The sequence below is a fragment of the Lepidochelys olivacea genome (assembly GCF_965140295.1).
Source record: "Lepidochelys olivacea isolate rLepOli2 genome assembly, chromosome: 3".
NCBI lineage: Eukaryota > Metazoa > Chordata > Testudines > Cheloniidae > Lepidochelys > Lepidochelys olivacea.
The window spans coordinates 110,372,896-110,394,042 of NC_140413.1; the positions used below are offsets into that span (position 1 = coordinate 110,372,896).

At 41.0% G+C, this 21,147-nt stretch overlaps 1 protein-coding gene across 2 annotated transcripts in view; it reads left to right on the plus strand.

The window, feature by feature from the left end:
• The window catches only part of UTRN (utrophin), a 583,727-nt gene that overhangs the window by 140,195 nt on the left and 422,385 nt on the right, over positions 1 to 21,147 (plus strand). For both annotated transcript variants that reach the window (XM_084623224.1, XM_084623225.1), the window contains exons 14-19: positions 1,453 to 1,554; positions 6,376 to 6,483; positions 7,065 to 7,244; positions 8,598 to 8,767; positions 12,815 to 12,938; positions 16,016 to 16,103. In XM_084623224.1, the coding sequence (XP_084479350.1) occupies positions 1,453 to 1,554; positions 6,376 to 6,483; positions 7,065 to 7,244; positions 8,598 to 8,767; positions 12,815 to 12,938; positions 16,016 to 16,103 (772 nt within the window). The remainder of the gene's footprint in view (positions 1 to 1,452; positions 1,555 to 6,375; positions 6,484 to 7,064; positions 7,245 to 8,597; positions 8,768 to 12,814; positions 12,939 to 16,015; positions 16,104 to 21,147) is intronic.

Genomic DNA, 21,147 nt, shown 5'->3' on the forward strand with positions numbered 1-21,147 from the left:
ACGGGTAGTGATCAATGGCTCCATGTCTAGTTGGCAGCCGGTATCAAGTGGAGTGCCCCAAGGGTCGGTCCTCTGCCTGGTTTTGTTCAATATCTTCATAAATGATCTGGAGGATGGTGTGGATTGCACCCTCAGCAAGTTTGCAGATAACTCTAAACTGGGAGGAGAGGTAGATACTCTGGAGAGTAGGGATAGGATACAGAGGGCCCTAGACAAATTAGAGGATTGGGCCAAAAGAAATCTGATGAGGTTCAACAAGGACAAGTGCAGAGTCCTGCACTTAGGACAGAAGAATCCCATGCACCGCTACAGACTAGGGACCGAATGGCTCGGCAGCAGTTCTGGAGAAAAGGACCTAGGTGTTAGGGTGGACGAGAAGCTGGATATGAGTCAACAGTGTGCCCTTGTTGCCAAGAAGGCCAATGGCATTTTGGGATGTATAAGTAGGGGCATTGCCAGCAGATGGAGGGAAGTGATCGTTCCCCTCTATTCGACATTGATGAGGCCTCCTCTGGAGTACCATGTCCAGTTTTGGGCCCCACACTCCAAGAAGGATGTGGAAAAATTGGAAAGAGTCCAGCGGAGGGCAACAAAAATGATTAGGGGACTGGAACACATGACTTATGAGGAGAGGCTGAGGGAACTGGGATTGTTTAGTCTGCGGAAGAGGAGAATGAGGGGGGAGTTGATAGCAGCTTTCAACTACCTGAAAGGGGGTTCCAAAGAGGATGGCTCTAGACTGTTCTCAGTGGTAGCTGATGACAGAACAAGGAGTAATGGTCTCAAGTTGCAGTGGGGGATGTTTAGGTTGGATATTAAGAAAAACTTTTTCACTAGGAGGGTGGTGAAACACTGGAATGCGTTACCTGGGGAGGTGGTGGAATCTCCTTCCTTAGATACTTTTAAGGTCAGGCTTGACAAAGCCCTGGCTGGGATTATTTAATTGGGGATTGGTCCTGCTTTGAGCAGGTGGTTGGACTAGATGACCACCTGAGGTGCCTTCCAACCCTGATATTCTATGATTCACAGTAGTTTTTTTTTTTTTTTACCTTCTCTTTTGTATAAGTAATTTTGGTTGATATGTACATGTGAAATTTGGTTGTAAAGTATATTGCTGTTTGAAGAGTTGACCTTTTTATGTACTGCCTAAATAACTTCTTGTAGTTTTTAAAGTATTTTCCCCAAAATGTCCTACATTAAAAACACTACTACTTGGCTTAAAACAAGAGATGATAAAATGTGGGATTTTCAGAGTTAGGCCACCTGTTGAGGACTCTTAAAAGTTCCCTCCTTTGACTTTATGTACAACAATAATTGCAATTCTAGGCTTGGATAATTTTCATTTTAGAAAGAGGTTATAGAGATTTAGAGAAAATCATGTGTTTGAATATCTAGCTTTTTATGCATTTCAAAGTGTGACTGAATGTTCATTAACATTTCTTGCTGTTGTAGAGACTTGGCGAGCGTTGGACAGCAGTTTGTCATTGGACTGAGGAACGTTGGATGAAGCTGCAAGACATTCAGATTCTGTGGCAGGAGTTTGTGGAAGAGCAGGTAGGAAGTTGTGCAATTATCCCAAAATTCTGATTCTAACTCATTACAGTTGTAACTACCAAAAACATTTGTCAAACTGTAAAATTTTCATCTGTAAAATTATTTGCTACAAGATGCAAAATAATCTCTTCTCCTTGGGACCTGCCAACCTGTACATAAAAGTAATGTAGGAATAACTGTAGTGGCTCAGACCAGTCTCGTCCAGTACCTTGTCTCTACCATGCTCCTGAGGAAACTTTAAAACCCTGATAATGAACAATAATGTGATGTGGTAGGATACAATACCTACCTGTTAGTAGCTGAATCATGAAGTAATTAAATCCCTTTGCTCTGTTGAGATTAAAAATCCATGTAGTAGGAACTGCCTGAGGTTTCAGAACTAAATAAAGGAAACTGGGAACTAATACATTGAAGATTGGAGCGAAGAGCTGTGCCTTATGAAAGAGAAGCCATTAAGTATCTCAGGTTTTCAATGAATCAGGGTGGAGAGGGTTTGCCAGTGAGAGATGAGTGGAGCTTCATCTCCAATGGAAAGGATTGGACTGGGGCCTGGTGAAGGGGACCAGGTTGCTCTTCTTCCTCCACTTGATACAAAGGAGGATTTGGGATATGGGGCAACCTGGAAGGAGCTTGTTTTTTTTTTTTTTCTTTTCTTGTTTTGTTTTTCTGATGAAGGACTAACTCCTCTCAGGGAGAAAACAGCCCTGTGGAGTTGGATTTTGTTGTCATTCTGGTTTGGGTTCCTGAACACAGTGACCCTTTTATTCAAGCCCCCGAGGAAGAAGTTTCTTAAGTCTAGGCATGAGAGTTTGCACATTTTTATCCTGTCCAATGTAGTGGTATTCATAACTGTAAAAATATATAATCCTTTAAAAAATTAAAATGATTGTTTTGCCGTAATATATTGTGCCAGTGTGTTCCACAGGTGAAGTGTTGTAGAAAATAAAATTATCGGTTGCACATTTTTGCATTCCAGCTTCATTTTTCTTGCATTATTAAAATAAATAATCCTTACTCCTCGTTCATAATAATATCAGTGTGCATTTCCAGTGACTTTAATATAGAAGTCATTGCATCACAATGCAGTTCTGAGCATCTTATCTTGCAGGATCAATATTTGTGGAGTGTTGAGGATAATTTGTCAACTTAGGACCCCATGGACATAGGACTCTCCTGTCTTGTTAGCTAACCATGTATATATGGGCAGCACATGAAACCGCCTTCGGGGAGGCTAGCCCCACCCCTTCTGCCACTCTTCCCCATTGTGGCTGGAGGAGCCGAGCTGAGCCATGGCCCACCTGCCCCAGATGCCGGCCTGAGTACCAGTTTGCCCGAGCCTGCCGCTGGCCGGCCAAGCTCCAGGCCACTGGCCTGAGCTGAGCCCCCACCAGCTTTAGGGGAGTGAGGGAGCAGTCTCAGGGTATAGCCTCAGGGTGGAGCATGGGTGGGGCCATGGCCTGGGTTTGGGGTGGCTTACCCTCCCCTTGCCTATTATACCTGCCACCCATGAGTGCATGTTTGTCTGTGTAATGGTGAGATAGTTAAAGGATTTGTATCTGATTTATATTCAAACTGTAAAACAGTATTTAAATAACAGATTGTTTTATTTCGGTTAAGACCGGTCAAGAATGGAGTAAAATGGAAACTGTTGGTCATTGACCCTGAGAGCAAAGTAAGAGTGAATCACTAACTCACTGGCAGCCTGGTAATTCTAGAATCTTTCCCAAACGTGCTCTATGTGCTGCCAGCGTTCACACAAACACATTGTTTTGCAGCCAGCTAATCAATCCTGTGACTAATATTTTTATAGTTATGGATATAAAATAAAACAGGCACTTTAATAGAATGAGGTACGTGCCCTATCTCAATATTTGCTGATTTATTTACATAATTTTGAGATACAAAGAGATGGCAATATGAGTTTAAGCCTACTTGATGTGACACTACACTTAAGTTTATTTGCACAGCATGTTAAAAATAACAATTTAAGTCTTAGCGTAAACAGCCACACTGGGTGCTTTCTTCAGCTATGATAGTCAGAGCCCTTGTTTGAGAGCTAGTGCTTATTCTGTAGTCCTGTTTAATAGCAATAGTTGGGCAGTACTTTGGCAGCTTGGTATTCTTAAATAGAGGCATGAAATGCTATAAAGAATAAAGATATGCTTATTCACGTCTATGAAAAATAAAATCTGTTTGGGTCCTATGGCTGGTGGGTGTAGAACAAAGGTATCTATCCCGTTGTAGCTAGCAGGGTTCCAGCCTGGCTTCTGTGACTGAGAGCAGACCTATACAATGCCATTAAGTCAACCTAACTTAGGTTGATGTGCAGCTGCAGTGGTTTATGTCCGCACTACGCCCCCTCTGTCGGTGGTGCGTGTCCTCCCCAGGAGTGCTTCCACCGACTTAACTGTGTGGGGCATTGTGGGGCACTCACAGCTGGAGCCCTGCTGCTGAGCTGTCACCCTGGGATGGGGACGGCTCCAGCTGTGAGCCCTGCACAGGGCTGACAGCCAGCAGGTGATGTAAGTAACACAGTGCCTACTCAGACGCTGCATTTCTCTAACTACATCAACCATAACGCAATGCGTCTCATGGAGGTGAAGTTAAGCTAAGATAGGGGGCAATTTATGTCAGTGGGAACTACACTTTAGTGTAGATGCTTACAGACCTCGGTTGACATAAATTTTCTTATGTTGACCTAACCTCTGTAGTGTATACCAGGCCTGAGATTTTTTTCATCTGGGAACCATGTTACAGTAACGTTTTCTATAGACTACCGTTAATTCTGATTGTAGCTACCATGACTCTGCTGTTTTTAGAAACTGGTCTCTCAAATGTCATACATATATTCTTGTATAAGCAGAGAAATGTAGAGCAAAATTTTATGGCAGTTTTTGTGTGGGGTAGGCTTATATTTGAGTCAAGGAGATGAACAGAGGAGCCACTAATCCCACTCCAGGTCAGGGTACAGGCCCTCAACTACTCCCATGTCAAAGTAGCTTATGTGAATGTGCTTCTGGTCCTTGCAGAGCTGCAAGTGCAGTTCTTATCAGATGTGCATTCAGGAGGATTGCTTGCTAACCGGGAAATGGGAACAGCTTAATCAGTGGAAATGAGTGCAACTTACACATGAGTCTCCATGTGCAAGTATTTTACATAATGTACATGAACTGTGTGACTCTGAAAGTGAAAAATCCTTGAAGGTTTTTTACTGTATATTTAAAATATAGTGAGTGTGGTGATGTGGAAATGTCAGTGTTTTACCAAAATGTCCTTTCATCTGAAGAAATAATTAAGTGGTTTAAAGCAACAATTGTTTCAGTTTGAGGTACTGGCTTGGGATCAGTCCTCTGTAACTACCAAGCTTAATATGTTCCAGGAAAACTAAGTTAACTAGAAATACTGAAGTTAGAACTAATTTCAAGTTCCAGGAAAATATTTGTCATTGAGAAAAATATTTTAGATCAGTCAGCTGCTGTCGCTTCCACCATTGCACCAGGCAGCTGGATGAATGAGCAGAGATGCATCAGTCTTTTGGTGACTGTGTTTAAAGAATCTTTGGACACCTAACTGCCGAGGCAGCATAATTCTTACCACTCAGGAAACACATTAGTCAGTCATTGCCATTCCTTTCTTAGCACTGTAATGATTATATTGTTTGTTTCTGGAGGCGGGTTATCGTTGTCAGCTAAGTTAGCAGAGATTAATCATTCACGTTGAACAGCTTCTTAACTCAGTTACATAAAGTGTGTTGGCTGGAACATCAGCTTAATTTTTCCAGTGAATATGTGGTGGTGTGGCTTCGTACTTTCATACTTTATGGCATTTTCATCACCCGTATATTTTCCTGTCTATACATTTATGTACTCAGGTTATATGGGAAGGTAAAACTAAAGTAGTCTTAGGTCCAGGAGTTGCTAATCAGTCCTGGGCCAATGCCAAAACTGCACAGCTAGATGGAGGATCCTGGTGACCGTTTTATAGTCTAATGTCTAGTGAACTACTAGGGCTGCTTTAAAACAAACAAAAAAAAAACCCCTGTGTCCCTGTGGTTCTTAAACTGTGGTCCATGGAATGTTGGATGGGACATGGGCAGCTCCTTATTGCTTCCAGCTGTTAAATTATATTAAAAGAAGCTAATATAAATTCCTAACATTTTTTCACATAAGGCATTGTTGTTGTTACCACAACGATGGTATTTGACCACTGATGAGGAAGGACAGTGGTCTTCACAATTCCAGATGAGATGGGAGGAGGAGGAGCCATGAAACAGTTTCTCCTTAAAGATGTGCTCCATGCTATGAAAAAGTTAGAGCATCCCTCATCTGTGATATTCGACAGTAGTGTATCCTTAGTGTCAGTCTGTCTCTAGCAGTTTGTGAGGCATTGCCTGCTAAAACTGTGTTTCAGTTGAAGTTGAGAAAGATTCAAGGCTGGTAATTAGAATCATGTGATTTGAAAGTTGGTTGCGACAAGCTGCCAAGGCTAGAAGCACTGACAGGTCCTGAGAGCAAGATTTTTGGAGCACTGGGCCTGCTAGTGATGAGAAGGAAAATGGATTATTCTAAATATTTCACTGCATTTAACTCTGGTATAATAATTTGTAAATTCAGGCTGAATTTCTGGCAGATAGCTAATCTAGTATTTTTTTATACCTACATGTGTGCTACTCCTATTAATGCCAATAGAAATTTGTTGCGTGTAAGGATTGCAGAACAGTGGTGGTGTGATCTAACAAGAAGATCTGAAAGGAGGAGTTTGCCATGAGTTGTTTGACACTGTAGTATGTTTCAGAAGTGCTGTATTCTTTTTCCTCTTCAGTGCTTGTTGAAAGCTTGGTTAACTGAAAAAGAGGAGGCTTTAAATAAAGTCCAAACAAGGAACTTCAGAGGTCAAACAGAGCTGAGTGTGAATGTTCGAAAACTGGCTGTGAGTATTGGTATCCTGGTCTTCTTCCCTGTCAATTTAGAAAACATGAATAAGTAACATGTTTTTGGCTTGACTTTATTGGATGTCAGTAGGAGCTGTGAATATTCAGCACCTTTGAAAATCAGACCACACTTTCCCTCCTTATGTGTGTCAAAGTCCTTCATGGAGTTCTTTCTTTGTAAAATGACATCTGTTTTGAGTATTTAACTTATTGTGGCAAACTCTGGTTCTCTGTGCCGCATTATGACCAGTTGCCTCTGCGGTCAGCAGTTCCCATTGTTTCACTGAAGACTTCAATAAAAGACACTTTCCATAGTTCCTAGTGCTAGCTAAGACCTATACTAAATTTTGGAGTATGTGTACTCTTGAATACTCTGCAATATAATAGCTGATTCCGGGGCAGATTTTTTATGAAATTCTTTCTCTTGTTGCATGATAAAGAATTGTTTTTAAAACATAGTTCATGTAGATCATGGGATAAGTTTGTCTATGAAATTAAGAGAAAAATTGAGTAAAATCTGGGAAGGGGTGGGGAAATATTTGGGACCTTTAAGTGATATATATATATTTTTAAATGTCAGATTTTGAAGGAAGATATGGGAATGAAGCGTCACATGCTAGATCAGCTAAGTGAGGTTGGTCAGGATGTGGCACAGCTCCTTGGGAATAACAGGGCTTCAAAGAAAATTGACAGTGATTTGGAGGAACTAACTCAGAGGTGGGACAGCTTAGTTCAGAAGCTTGAGGACTTCTCTAATCAGGTAAGCAAACAATATTAAATTGTCTTTCAATCTTCGAGATGTGTCCATATACTCAAAAAAATAAAAATCTTTGTCACCATGGACAGAATTGCTCATCAAAGCCTTTGGCACCAGTTTTGGTAAAGGAAGGTTCATTCAGTTACTTATGTCTAAATTAATCCCTGATGTAATTCTGTGAACTTGCCTTGGTCTGTCACAGCCCAAATTTGTTAACCTTTTTGACACAGCTGTGTGGGGCTCAATTTCTTCCATTCAGGTTGGGGCTGAGGGAGGGCTTATTAATATGTTTATATTTTACTGGTGGGCAAAATAGTTTATTTTATATTGTTTGGAATTTTATTGATTATGTGAATTTTTGTTGTAAGGGTGCTGAGATTGGCTGAATTGGTGATACTTTAGAAGTCAGAATAAATAAGTACCTGGAGTTATACCAAGGTTGAATTTAGACCAGTGTGATTTTTTTCTTAACATTTTCTCAGATTTACCGTGATATATTGAAATTATAGAAGTAAACGTTTATTTTGGCATGCAAGAATAAGAGCAAAGCTTGCATGTTTACAACATATATCTTGCTATTTAGGGCTCCAGTTAGTATTTCTTAGTTGGACAAAACTCCCGTTGAGTAAGGAGTGATGAGTAAGGTAGGCCAGTGCGACTCTAAGTGGTGGTCAGTGGATTGGTGCCGGTCCACGAGCCATCGGCTGCCGGTCTGCGCGCACATTGGGGAAAAAAAAAATGCCAATTCCTTACATCAGATAGCTTGAGAAGTACTGAGCTAGGCCACATTTCTGAAAAAGACTTAATCACGTGCTTGACTTTAACTGTCTAGAGCACTCCCATGAGTCCAGTCCAAAGCCCTGTAAAGTCAATAGACTCCCAATGGGTCTATGGATTGTATGTCAATTTTTGCATAGTTGGAGTCTAGTTGTGATGAACTGGCAGCATAAACATTAAAGTTCTGTGTTATACTTAAAAACAATAACTCCTCTTCCTCCTTCCCCTCTCCTCCCCCGTGTGTTAGTTTTTACCAGTGAATGAAAATCTGTCATTTGCTTTGTTGATTATATTTACTCAATCTGCTACAAACTTTCAATCAATTTGAGCATTTTGATGCTTAGTTTCCGCATCTGGAAAAATTAGGATAATATTACTTAACTCTTTTGTTGAAGTGCTTTGAGATCTACAGATGAGAAGGTCTAAAAGAGATTGATTTTACTATTTAATTTAATTTAACTATTAAATGGGTTTGAATGACATGTAAATATAATTGAATTGGGGGGTGGGGGGAGGAAAACCACACAGAATTTGTCCCGTAAAATATAAACTCTATTTGCTAAATCGTTTTTTGTGTAGGTAACACAGGCTGTGGGAAATGTCGGAGTGTCCCACGTTTCACAGAAGACAGTTACTGAAATGATTTCTGTAAAGGAGCAGGTAATGATAAAAGAATCCAGACAGGAACTACCACCACCTCCACCACCGAAGAAAAGGCAGATACCCGTGGATATTGCAGCAAAAAAAAGGTAAGAATGCATTATTGGTATTTGTTACTCACTAGACAATATTTTAAACTTATTTTCCTTAGTCTTTATATATGAAATTGTCTTTATGCAAGTAAGAAATATCTATAACCTCTAGTGCTGGGTGAAATTTTTCAGCCAAAACTTTTTTAAACAAAAAATGCAAATTTGGGTTGACCAAAACGTTTTGCGAGCTTGTAGATTTGTTTGTCCGGGGGAAGAAAAACCTTAAAAGAAAAGCTAAAACAAAATGTGTTTTGAATTTTTGATTCAGAATGACTTCTTTAAAAAATTTCAAGTACATTTCAAAACTAAGTTTTAAAAAATGAGTTTTCAAACATCATCTGTGTTTTTTTTCCAACTTTTTGGTTTGCCAAACATTTTGTTTCAGGTTGACACAATTGTTTTTTTGATTCCGCTCCCCCCCCCCCCTCCAAACTGTGATTCAAAAGAAAAATCTGTTATTTTCACATAAGTGCGGGCCCCAATTATACTTGGTAGGTCCCCATCTCTGACAGTGACGTATGCTCTGCATTGCACCTCCACTTGTGCAAAGGTTTAAGGATGTTACACACAACCTTCTGGAAATTGGTGTGTAACGAATAATCATGAATTTTTCCACCACTCAAAAAGTGAATGTATCCCCATTTTGTTCGTTTATTTATTTAGAAGACATTTTCTCATAGACCTGAGTTCTGTTTGTAGCTCTGTCTCTGCTTCACTGTGTGTGTTTTGTGGAAGTCAATTCACCATCTGGTTTTCAGAGATACAGAATACCTGCAGATCCCATTAACTTCAAATGGAGTTATGGGTGCTCAAGACCACTGAAAAATGTGGTGTTCAGCCTCTCTGTGCCTCAGTTTCCCCATTGAAAAAGGGAGATAATTTCCCTTGTAAAGCACTTTTAGATCTTTAGATTAAAAGCACCATGCAAGTGCCAAGTAATATTTATTTTATTTAGGAATATATAATTCATTAATTTATTATTTACTTGTAATTGCATTAAAATACATTGTCGCAACTATCTGGACAGAAAAACTGGTGGTCTGCCCCCAGCCTTCTTATATATTTAATAGCAGAGACCAGAAGGTATTAAGGTCTCATTGCAAGGAACTCATTTGGGTGTGTGGTGTGTTTTAGCAAAATGTACTTTAGTGTCCTTTATGAAATATTGTAACGAAAACTAAATTACTATGGTCAAGATAAATGAACAGAGTAGATGTTGTGCATGCACTTGTCTTATCCATAGTCATTTTCCGTTTACTCTCTATTTTGAAAAATTCAATAGTTTATTTGACCAGTCAGCGGTTTGTCTTCTGTACTTTATTAATATTAGAGGCCTGAGCCAAGAGCAGGGCTTTACTGTGCTAGATGCTGTTCTTACACATGGTAAGAAATAGCTGTATCTTTTTATAGCTTAAAATATCCCCATTTTAAAGATGGAGAACTAAAGCACAGAGAGATAAAGGAACTTGTCTGAAGTCACCTGACAAGTCTGTAGCGCAGTGTCTGATTGAATCCAGAGCACCTTAGTCCCAGTCTGATGTCTTAACCATAAGATCATCCTTCTCTGTTTACAGTTCTTGAATTAGAGGTTCATAATGCTGTGTAAACTGTTTTTGCTTTTTAAGGCAGTGATTGATCCTGCCTCATTTTACCATCTCCCTTTACTAGTGTTAAAGCTGTATCAGAAAATGGAGTTGGAAAAAACAGGTTAAACTTTCAGTCGATGTTTTTGCTACTTCCCAGCAACACACATTTGAGCCAATAAATGAACAATGGCAGGAAACCTGCAAATTCTCCCATGAACAGTTTGACTGAATTAACAGTAACTTGCTGGAATTAGTTTCTCACTGGGTTAATTACAGGCTGTTGTTCTGCATGGGAAAGTAATACTGGTATAATCTAAAGTGTGACTTTAAACCAATATAGTTAAACTGGTATAGTCCCAAGTGTGTGTTTGTTTTTATTTTATTTTTTTCTTGTTTAATTTGTCACTTTTGGAAATGGTTTAAACTAAACCTAAAAAAGTCACTTTTATGGTGAGCTATTCTGGTGTAAATATGTTGGTTTAAATTCACACCTTAGCTGATAGTGGCTTAGCTTTCCTATGTAGACAAGCCCTTAGTGTAGCTGAAGAGCCAGATTATAAGATATTTCTCAATCAGCTGATCATTTATAATGCTTTTGCCAGCTGCTCTCTGAATTATTATGTAGTTCTTTAGCTGCTGGTTCTTCTTTTAAGCTAATATGTATTTTTTACATATATTTACAGTTTGGAAAAAAAAAGTCCTTAGTTGTCTCATTCATATTTTTAATTTTGTTTTGTTTTAGGGAAACCTATTCTTACGCTTATAGCATTGTAAGATGCATCCTATAGGACCTTATGTCATGTGTTGTAAGGTATCTGTAAAATGAGAAAACAAATGGTATCATTGCATCAAAGTTCCTGCAAGGGAAGTTGATGATGATATGGTTTTCACTATGGCAGTTTAATAAAGAGTCTGTAAGCAGTGAAAAGAAAAAGAGTACTTGTGGCACCTTAGAGACTAACCAATTTATTTGAGCATAAGATTTCGTGAACTACAGCTCACTTCATCGGATGCATTCAGTGGAAAATACAGTGGGGAGATTTATATACACACAACATGAAAAAATTGTCTACAGCCAGGTTGTATGATACAACCACATTTGCTCCAACCCCTCAGACAGAGACGAACGCCTACAAGATCTCTATCAAGCATTCTTACAACTACCATACCCACCTGCTGAAGTGAAGAAATAGATTGACAGAGCCAGAAGAGTACCCAGAAGTCACCTACTACAGGACAGGCCCAACAAAGAAAATAACAGAATGCCACTAGCCGTCACCTTCAGCCCCCAACTAAAACCTCTCCAACAAATCATCAAGGATCTACAACCGATCCTGAAGGACGACCTATCGCTCTCACAAATCTTGGGAGACAGGCTAGTCCTTGCCTACAGACAACCCCCCAACCTGAAGCAAATACTCACCGGCAACCACACACCACACAACAGAACCACTAACCCAGGAACCTATCCTTGCAACAAAGCCCGTTGCCAACTGTGTCCACATATCTATTCAGGGGACACCATCATAGGGCCTAATCATATCAGCCACGCTATCAGAGGCTCGTTCACCTGCACATCTACCAATGTGATATATGCCATCACGTGCCAGCAGTGCCCCTCTGCCATGTACATTGGTCAAACTGGACAGTCTCTACGTAAAAGAATAAATGGACACAAATCAGACTTCAAGAATTCTAAGATTCAAAAACCAGTCAGAGAACACTTCAATCTCTCTGGTCACTCGATTTCTGACCTAAAAGTGGCTATTCTTCAACAAAAAGACTTCAAAAACAGACTCCGAGAGACTGCTGAACTGGAATTAATTTGCTAATTGGGTACAATTAACTTAGGCTTGAATTAGAGACTGGGAGTGGTTGAGTCATTACACAAAGTAAAACGATTTCCCGTTGTTTATCTCCCCCCCCCACCTCCCATTGTTCCTCAGATGTTCTTTTTAACTGCTGGAAATGGCCCACCTTGATCATCACTACAAAAGGTTTTCTCTTCCCCCCCCCCCCCCCCACATTCTCCTGCTCATAATAGCTCATCTTAAGTGATCACTCTCCTTACAGTGTGCATGATAAACACCCATTTTTTTATGTTCTCTGTGTATACAAATCTCCCCACTGTATTTTCCACTGAATGCATCCGATGAAGTGAGCTGTAGCTCACGAAAGCTTATGCTCAAATAAATTGGTTAGTCTCTAAGGTGCCACAAGTACTCCTTTTCTTTTTGCAAATACAGACTAACACGACTGCTACTCTGAAACCTGTAAGCAGTGAGGTTTGTCGCTGCTTACTTGTGGTAGGACAGTAATGTGAAAATACATGAATGTATGTGTGCCACCTTGCTTTCTCAGTGTTGATGGAGGAACGTGGGGAACTAAATAAAAGACACAATGATTGAATGGGGAGAAAAAAAAATGATGAAAAATTTTGTCTGACCTTTTAAACCAGGTTTGATGCTGAAAATGCTGAGCTGTTGAACTGGATTTTGAAATCAAAAACTGCCATTCAGGCCATAGAGATCAAAGAATACAAGAAGATGAGAGAGACTGCAAACGTGAAAGAAAAGTTGAAGGTAAACTGAGAAGATGGAAGGATGTTCCAGTGAATAGTTTATTGTGTCAGTTTTTGCTTGCTATCAGTTGGTGGTACAGTCAGATCTGAGAGGTTTCTGTGGATTAAGTCCCATTGTTAAATGGCTCTAGAATGCTGGACAAATGTGGAACTCTCTGGCTATAAGCGATATTGTGGCTATAAGGTCATGCTTACTGATTTACTGGGAGTTGGGGTTTTTTTCTTGCTAATATCTATCTTCAGTGTAGTAATAAGTGCATTTCTTGAGGATTATTGTGTTTTCTATCTGGCTACTTATTTTGGCCTCATGGCTGACAACTGGAGATGGGGACTGATTGAAAACTCAAGAAACTTTGGGGAAGTATACAGCTGTGGGCAGTCTCTATACACAATCCCCTGGAGGCATACCCTCTGCCCACCCTATCCCTCAGAAGAGCCTGAAGTGTTTTATTGCTAAAGTAATTGGAATCTTACTACTTAGAATCTTAGCATAGGTCAGAGTCCCTGTAATTATATGCTTTATACAGTACTGTTGCTATAAAACTGTCACCAACCTGTGAGACAGTGTAGAATTTACAAGACCCTGTGGGAGCTATGCCTCCTCTGTCTTGGATTCATGCCATTGGAAGCCTGAATCCTTGTCACCATTTTTTTTTTTTTTTTTTTTGAAGCATTGTCTTTGCAAAAGCTTACTGGAATATTAGCAGTACTTGAATCTGCTTGTGGAATCTTAATGTGCATATGTAAGTCTCCAGAAGGAGGCTCACTTTTGAGTAGGCTCCAGTGCAAAAAGATGACATTGAGGCTATATGGAAGGATGTTATAGCTACTGCTGCTATTATTATTATTATTTTATTATTCATAAACCTCCATAAATGTGCATGGCTCTTCACAAAACAGTCCCTGCCCAGAAGAGTTTACAGTATGATCCCAATTCTGCAATTTACAGCACACAGACAGCATGCTCCCCTGTGGAGCCCCATTTAAGTAAGTAAGGGTTCCAGGGAAATGTAGCAGTTCCACCTGTCTGTTGTCAATTGCAGGCTTGGAGTCTGTGTTAAGACAGGAGTAGAAGAGGGTGACAAACATGAAGAGTTGATGGAGAAAAGGATGAGTGTGCAAACAATAAGTCTGTGAGGTCACTGGCATGCATCAGGAGGGCTTATAATTAAAAAGTTAATTGAATTTGAGACTGTGGCTTGTGCATCCCTTCAAGAAGATTTATTTTGAGGGGGAACTGGAAGGAGGGGTAGATGGATGGCGCAAGAGGGAGTAGCGAGGGGGTTCCTGGTGTGTGTGTGAGATTTTAAAAATAAAAAAAACCCAGTGAAATGTGGGTTAAGGATGTGAAGGATTATTTAGCTGAGCTGTTTGACCTGAGCACAATGGATATGTTGGGAAATGGAAAGGAGAGAAGAGCTAAGAAGGAAGATGGAGCCACTCCAGTTTCAAAACGTTGGCCCTATATTTACTAATAAGTTAAAGAAGCCAATCTGAACCAATAATTTAATTACTGCCCCCCGCCCCCAAAATAAAAAGGAAGGAAGAAGGGAAATGATTTTGACAGTTTCGATTTAAGAAATTTAAATTCAAGGTTGAGGTTTTGGTATTCAGCGCTCTCCACAGGGCTGGCACAGGTTATCTGAGGAACCATCTCCCTCTACACAATCACACTGGAGCAATACACCCATTACTACAGAGGGCAGGTTTCTAGGCCTCCAGCATCTATTGCAGACTTCACTCCCAGAATGTATCAAAATGACCATGAATCTCTCTGCCTTCACACCACATTTGAAAGCTCATCAATTCGACTCAGATTTCCCTCATTACTCAATTATTTTTAAAGAAGCTTTTTTGGGGGAAATGATAGGAGGGAAAAGAAACTTCAGTTATTTGAAAGAATTAACAGTTTCACTTCTAATGATGTGTGGTATGGAGAGAGAGGGAAAAATAAAAGCGCCTGGAGCCCTGATCTTGCAAGTGTCAGGGTATTCTCAAAAGAACAAATTAAAAATGTGTAGGCAGGACAACATGGAGAAGCTTGCATCTGCAATATCTACTTTCTAGGCAAATTGGAAGCTTCAGATTTCACAGGATTCGACGCATTCTTTAACAGAACTTAAAGAATTCTGCAGCTCACAGTGTAAATTACTGCAGTTAGCTCTACTCAGCGGATAACACTGTTCACTTATTGTTAAGTTGGGGCCAAATCCTACTCCTGTGAATTTATGAAAGTTTTCCAGAGACATTAGGAGACCAAAATGAGGCCCTTTAAGGCACACAAAATTAACTGGAAAAGAACATGGGAGTTAAGCATTCAAGAATAAAAGGCCAGGAAATTCTACCCATTGGCTGAATTTGACTTAGACTAAACTTAATAAACATGGATCAAACCAAAAAACCAAGAATGCTACAACAACACTAGGAATAAAATTGCAGTGTTTTATCAACTTCTTGCAACTGGCACTGGGAGAAAATGCTTGTTGGCTTTAAATGCAGGGAATAAAATATTCCCTGGGAGGCCAGTACAGAGAGTGTAGAGTGGTGTGCCCTTGCTGGCCCGTGTTGCTGAGTAAGTGGGCTGTTACCTTCACCCCACTGTTCTCTTCTGAGATTTCCAACTGTACTTTTTACTGTATTTTAATATGAATTTAACTGAAAAGTCACTTTCCCATGGGACACTGAATGGCTGCTAAATAGTTAGTCACATGCTGCATGTTTCAGGTTTGAATTGGAATTCATATATGAAAGGGTCCACATCTCACCATCACTGGCCCACTAGACTGTTTTGGTCACCTTTTATTTTTGGTATCCTGCTACTATGATTAATCTTTCGCTTTTTTTGTGACCAGTAAGTTTTACTATGTAATACAGTTTTGCACTAGTTTCTGAAGGAAACATGACTAGAAAACACTCAAAGATGTGTTGCTGTTTGCAACTGGAATCTCCTTAAAGAAATCCTGAGTTATCTGGGGAGTGGCAGGGAAGTACGTATTACGTGCTGTACTGAAAAAGTTTTTATGTCAATTGAAATGCCCATCTTTGAAACTACGTTCTTTGTTGGGATTTGATTCACAGGCCCTAGAAAAAGAAATGGCCGAGAAAAGCCAGAAGATAGATGATCTGAGCCAAAGCGGACAGAATCTGTTGGATCAAATGGGAAAGGGTAAGAGATCTTTAAAGTTCTTTCATTTTGTTTTGGTGGAGGCAAGTGATGTAAGCACTTGACTGAGTGGAAACAGAGGCATTTATTGAAGATACTTTTCCAGATTAAGCCTTTCTTCAACTCTTCTCTTCTAGAGAGCTGAATGGGTCTTAATTGTGTTGGTGAACACAATGCATGTGAATGTTAACAAAAATAACAAAAGGTCAGCTCTGAAAACATTTCTCTAAAGTAGTATGTGTCCATTCACTTCCTCCTAGGGTTTCTGTTTTATTTCCAATGATCTGAAGACTTTGGAAAAGGCAATGTTCAAATTATATATTGTTCTTTTGGAATCTTACACAAAGCATGTGTCTTAAAGACTTGCATACTGGCCTGCCGTTTTAGAGCAAAGTTTGAATTGGACAAATATCAGTGTATCTATCTCTGAATATTTGTCTACTTTATGCATGTTTGACTCTGTGTAAAAACTCTCGTCAGTGTTTTTGGAAATACAGTCACTACCCATGGCGCAAAGAAGACGATCACAGCTTGAGACCTAATCTAAGTGAATGTTTGTTAAAACCCGAACTTTTGAAAACTTATAATTAACATCAGTGAAAGCTGAATCTTTCAGCCATGCCAAAGGATTCCTAGATAATAATTCCAATAAATATAATGAAATGCTGTCAGTAAAGCATGTCTCATTGTTCTGTAAAGCAGCTCTTCACATACTCTGGAGACAGAATGGTTGTTGCTCTGAGGTCTAGTCCACAATTGCACCTTGGCACCATAGTTATGATTAGCAGAGCTCTCAGCTAGTAAAAGGGGTGATGCATACCACCATTAGCGTGTTGACAGTGATGTCTGTGTATGCAACACTTGCATTGCATGCCCCAGGACTGACTGTGCCCGTAGGATGATTCTGTCTGGCCCCTGAACACTTCATGGAGGACAGCATTTTGAAGAACCAGATTGCATCCTCCACACCGTGTGATCTCACACACATGAGAGATCATGCCACATGTTCTACAAAATGGGATCCTTCGCAATACGAGGTCATGACCTCGCATACACGTGTAAAGTTGCATGCCTTACTAAAAGTGTTGTGGTGCATGTTAGGGCGCTTATTCCTTCACCCACTTACTTCCCTGGCCTCTCGCTTGAACAGAGAGCAACAATACCCGAAGTCCAAAGGTGCAAACAATTCGATGTTTATTGGGGTGAACCTCCAGCAAGCATGATTCCAGTTTCCTTCCTTAGTGTCCCCCTTCCCAGCTCTGACACCACAGAGCCTTACCTGTGTCCCTGTTCCCATTCCTGCCCTTAGCCAAACATGATTCCAACTTCCTTACCCCCATTCCCTGTTCCCATTTCCCCCACCCACACACCCACCCACCCACTTCCTGATTGACTGCAGACTATATAGTAAAACTTGAGTTTTGCTTAGCTGTACCTTAACCAATGATTTTACTGAAATTTAACTAACCAATCCTAACACATTGTAACATGATTATGTAACCAATTATATCCCACCACCTTAATTAGTTTACACCCAGATTATACAGCAGACAGGAACAATCACAGAACCAGACAGAGATTATACAGACAAACAATAGCAAAGTGGGAACTATAATGACGCAACGATGCAGAAGTGAGGATTTCACATCCCAGCTATTGATAAGTGAGTTCTTGCCAGACAGCATCCTAAATTTCCTTTTACATTTTCTAGGCGCTTCCCTTTCTCTGGAGGTGATAGGCACTATCAGGACAGGATTGTATTCCTAACAGCCCAATAGCACCTTATTTCAATGTGACTAGTTTGGAATGTGAGGTTGTGACCGGTCGCTTCCCAGCTTATGGCTGCCTCTGCTGCTTAGCCAAAGGCCTTAGCCTAAGCACAGGGCCTCAGACTGTCTCAGTAAGAGAAGGCACTTACACTGGCAGACAGTGATTTTGATTCTTTCTTTTATACCTCTAGAACTAGCCAAGTGATAAGAATACACCTAAATTCTTAGAGTACAGGCCTTTACAGACAGGCCTGAATATCTATATCCTAATAGTGCACACCACTGGTGTTGACCATTTTTTCTGATAGACTTCATAAAACTTCTGCTAGGCTACCCAACAGTTGGCTTTTCCCACTCAGAAAGCCCTTATTGCTAGGAGTGTCTAGCCAGACTATTCTTTTCCTGCTAGTGCTCAAATCTCTAATTTTGTCAGTGACCTGGTGTCACTTTCTGGGGGTGCAGTCCAGACCAGTGTGGTGGCAGACAATGATAACCCCTTACCTTAGGTGTCTCTCAGTGCTTTGCTGTTGTAGCTCCCAACCTGGACCATTCACAGCCAGCCTGCCAGCATGCAGGTTGCATCCTGAATGTCTTTGTGCTAGACAGCTGTGGGTCAGGTGCTCTGACCCCAGCAGACTGTCCACATTCCTGCTCTAGCTTCCACTAGTCATGGTTGCTACTTGCAGGGTGACCCCCAACATACTCCTACTCCCAAATTTTACCAAAACCATGTGTTCTGCAATGTCTAACCTCTCCTGGGTAGTTCAGAGAAATAATATGGTTCATTTAGAGACACACACACATCACAAGCTTATTAACTGGGGTGAATACTCCTTTCTCTTTAAACACAGCATTGAGTTGAAAGAAGAAAAGGAGGACTTGTGGCACCTTAGAGACTAACCAATTTATTAGAGCATAAGCTTTCGTGAGCTACAGCTCACTTCCTCAGATGCATATCGTGGAAACTGCAGCAGGCTTTATATATACACAGAGAATATGAAACAATACCTCCTCCCACCCCACTGTCCTGCTGGTAATAGCTTATCTAAAGTGATTTCCAGCACAAATCCAGGTTTTCTCACCCTCCACCCCCCCACACAAATTCACTCTCCTGCTGGTGATAGCCCATCCAAAGTGACAACTCTTTACACAATGTGCATGACAATCAAGCTGGGCTATTTCCTGCATAAATCCAGGTTCTCACATCCCCCCACCCCCATACACACACAAACTCACTCTCCTGCTGGTAATAGCTCATCCAAACTGACCACTCTTCAAGTTAAAATCCAAGTTAAACCAGAACATCTGGGGGGGGGGCGGGGTAGGAAAAAACAAGAGGAAACAGGCTACCTTGCATAATGACTTAGCCACTCCAAGTCTCTATTTAAGCCTAAATTAATAGTATCCAATTTGCAAATGAATTCCAATTCAGCAGTTTCTCGCTGGAGTCTGGATTTGAAGTTTTTTTGTTTTAAGATAGCGACCTTCATGTCTGTGATCGCGTGACCAGAGAGATTGAAGTGTTCTCCGACTGGTTTATGAATGTTACAATTCTTGACATCTGATTTGTGTCCATTTATTCTTTTACGTAGAGACTGTCCAGTTTGACCAATGTACATGGCAGAGGGGCATTGCTGGCACATGATGGCATATATCACATTGGTGGATGTGCAGGTGAACGAGCCTCTGATAGTGTGGCTGATGTTATTAGGCCCTGTGATGGTGTCCCCTGAATAGATATGTGGGCACAGTTGGCAACGGGCTTTGTTGCAAGGATAAGTTCCTGGGTTAGTGGTTCTGTTGTGTGGTATGTGGTTGTTGGTGAGTATTTGCTTCAGGTTGCGGGGCTGTCTGTAGGCAAGGACTGGCCTGTCTCCCAAGATTTGTGAGAGTGTTGGGTCATCCTTTAGGATAGGTTGTAGATCCTTAATAATGCGTTGGAGGGGTTTTAGTTGGGGGCTGAAGGTGACGGCTAGTGGCGTTCTGTTATTTTCTTTGTTAGGCCTGTCCTGTAGTAGGTAACTTCTGGGAACTCTTCTGGCTCTATCAATCTGTTTCTTTACTTCTGCAGGTGGGTATTGTAGTTGTAAGAAAGCTTGACAGAGATCTTGTAGGTGTTTGTCTCTGTCTGAGGGGTTGGAGCAAATGCGGTTGTATCGCAGAGCTTGGCTGTAGACGATGGATCGTGTGGTGTGGTCAGGGTGAAAGCTGGAGGCATGCAGGTAGGAATAGCGGTCAGTAGGTTTCCGGTATAGGGTGGTGTTTATGTGACCATTGTTTATTAGCACTGTAGTGTCCAGGAAGTGGATCTCTTGTGTGGACTGGACCAGGCTGAGGTTGGTGGTGGGATGGAAATTGTTGAAATCATGGTGGAATTCCTCAAGGGCTTCTTTTCCATGGGTCCAGATGATGAAGATGTCATCAATATAGCGCAAGTAGAGTAGGGGCTTTAGGGGACGAGAGCTGAGGAAGCGTTGTTCTAAATCAGCCATAAAAATGTTGGCATACTGTGGGGCCATGCGGGTACCCATAGCAGTGCCGCTGATCTGAAGGTATACATTGTCCCAACACTCTCACAAATCTTGGGAGACAGGCCAGTCCTTGCCTACAGACAGCCCCGCAACCTGAAGCAAATACTCACCAACAACCACATACCACACAACAGAACCACTAACCCAGGAACTTATCCTTGCAACAAAGCCCGTTGCCAACTGTGCCCACATATCTATTCAGGGGACACCATCACAGGGCCTAATAACATCAGCCACACTATCAGAGGCTCGTTCACCTGCACATCCACCAATGTGATATATGCCATCATGTGCCAGCAATGCCCCTCTGCCATGTACATTGGTCAAACTGGACAGTCTCTACGTAAAAGAATAAATGGACACAAATCAGATGTCAAGAATTGTAACATTCATAAACCAGTCGGAGAACACTTCAATCTCTCTGGTCACGCGATCACAGACATGAAGGTCGCTATCTTAAAACAAAAAAACTTCAAATCCAGACTCCAGCGAGAAACTGCTGAATTGGAATTCATTTGCAAATTGGATACTATTAATTTAGGCTTAAATAGAGACTTGGAGTGGCTAAGTCATTATGCAAGGTAGCCTGTTTCCTCTTGTTTTTTCCTACCCCCCCCCCCCCCCCCCCCAGATGTTCTGGTTTAACTTGGATTTTAACTTGAAGAGTGGTCAGTTTGGATGAGCTATTACCAGCAGGAGAGTGAGTTTGTGTGTGTATGGGGGTGGGGGGATGTGAGAACCTGGATT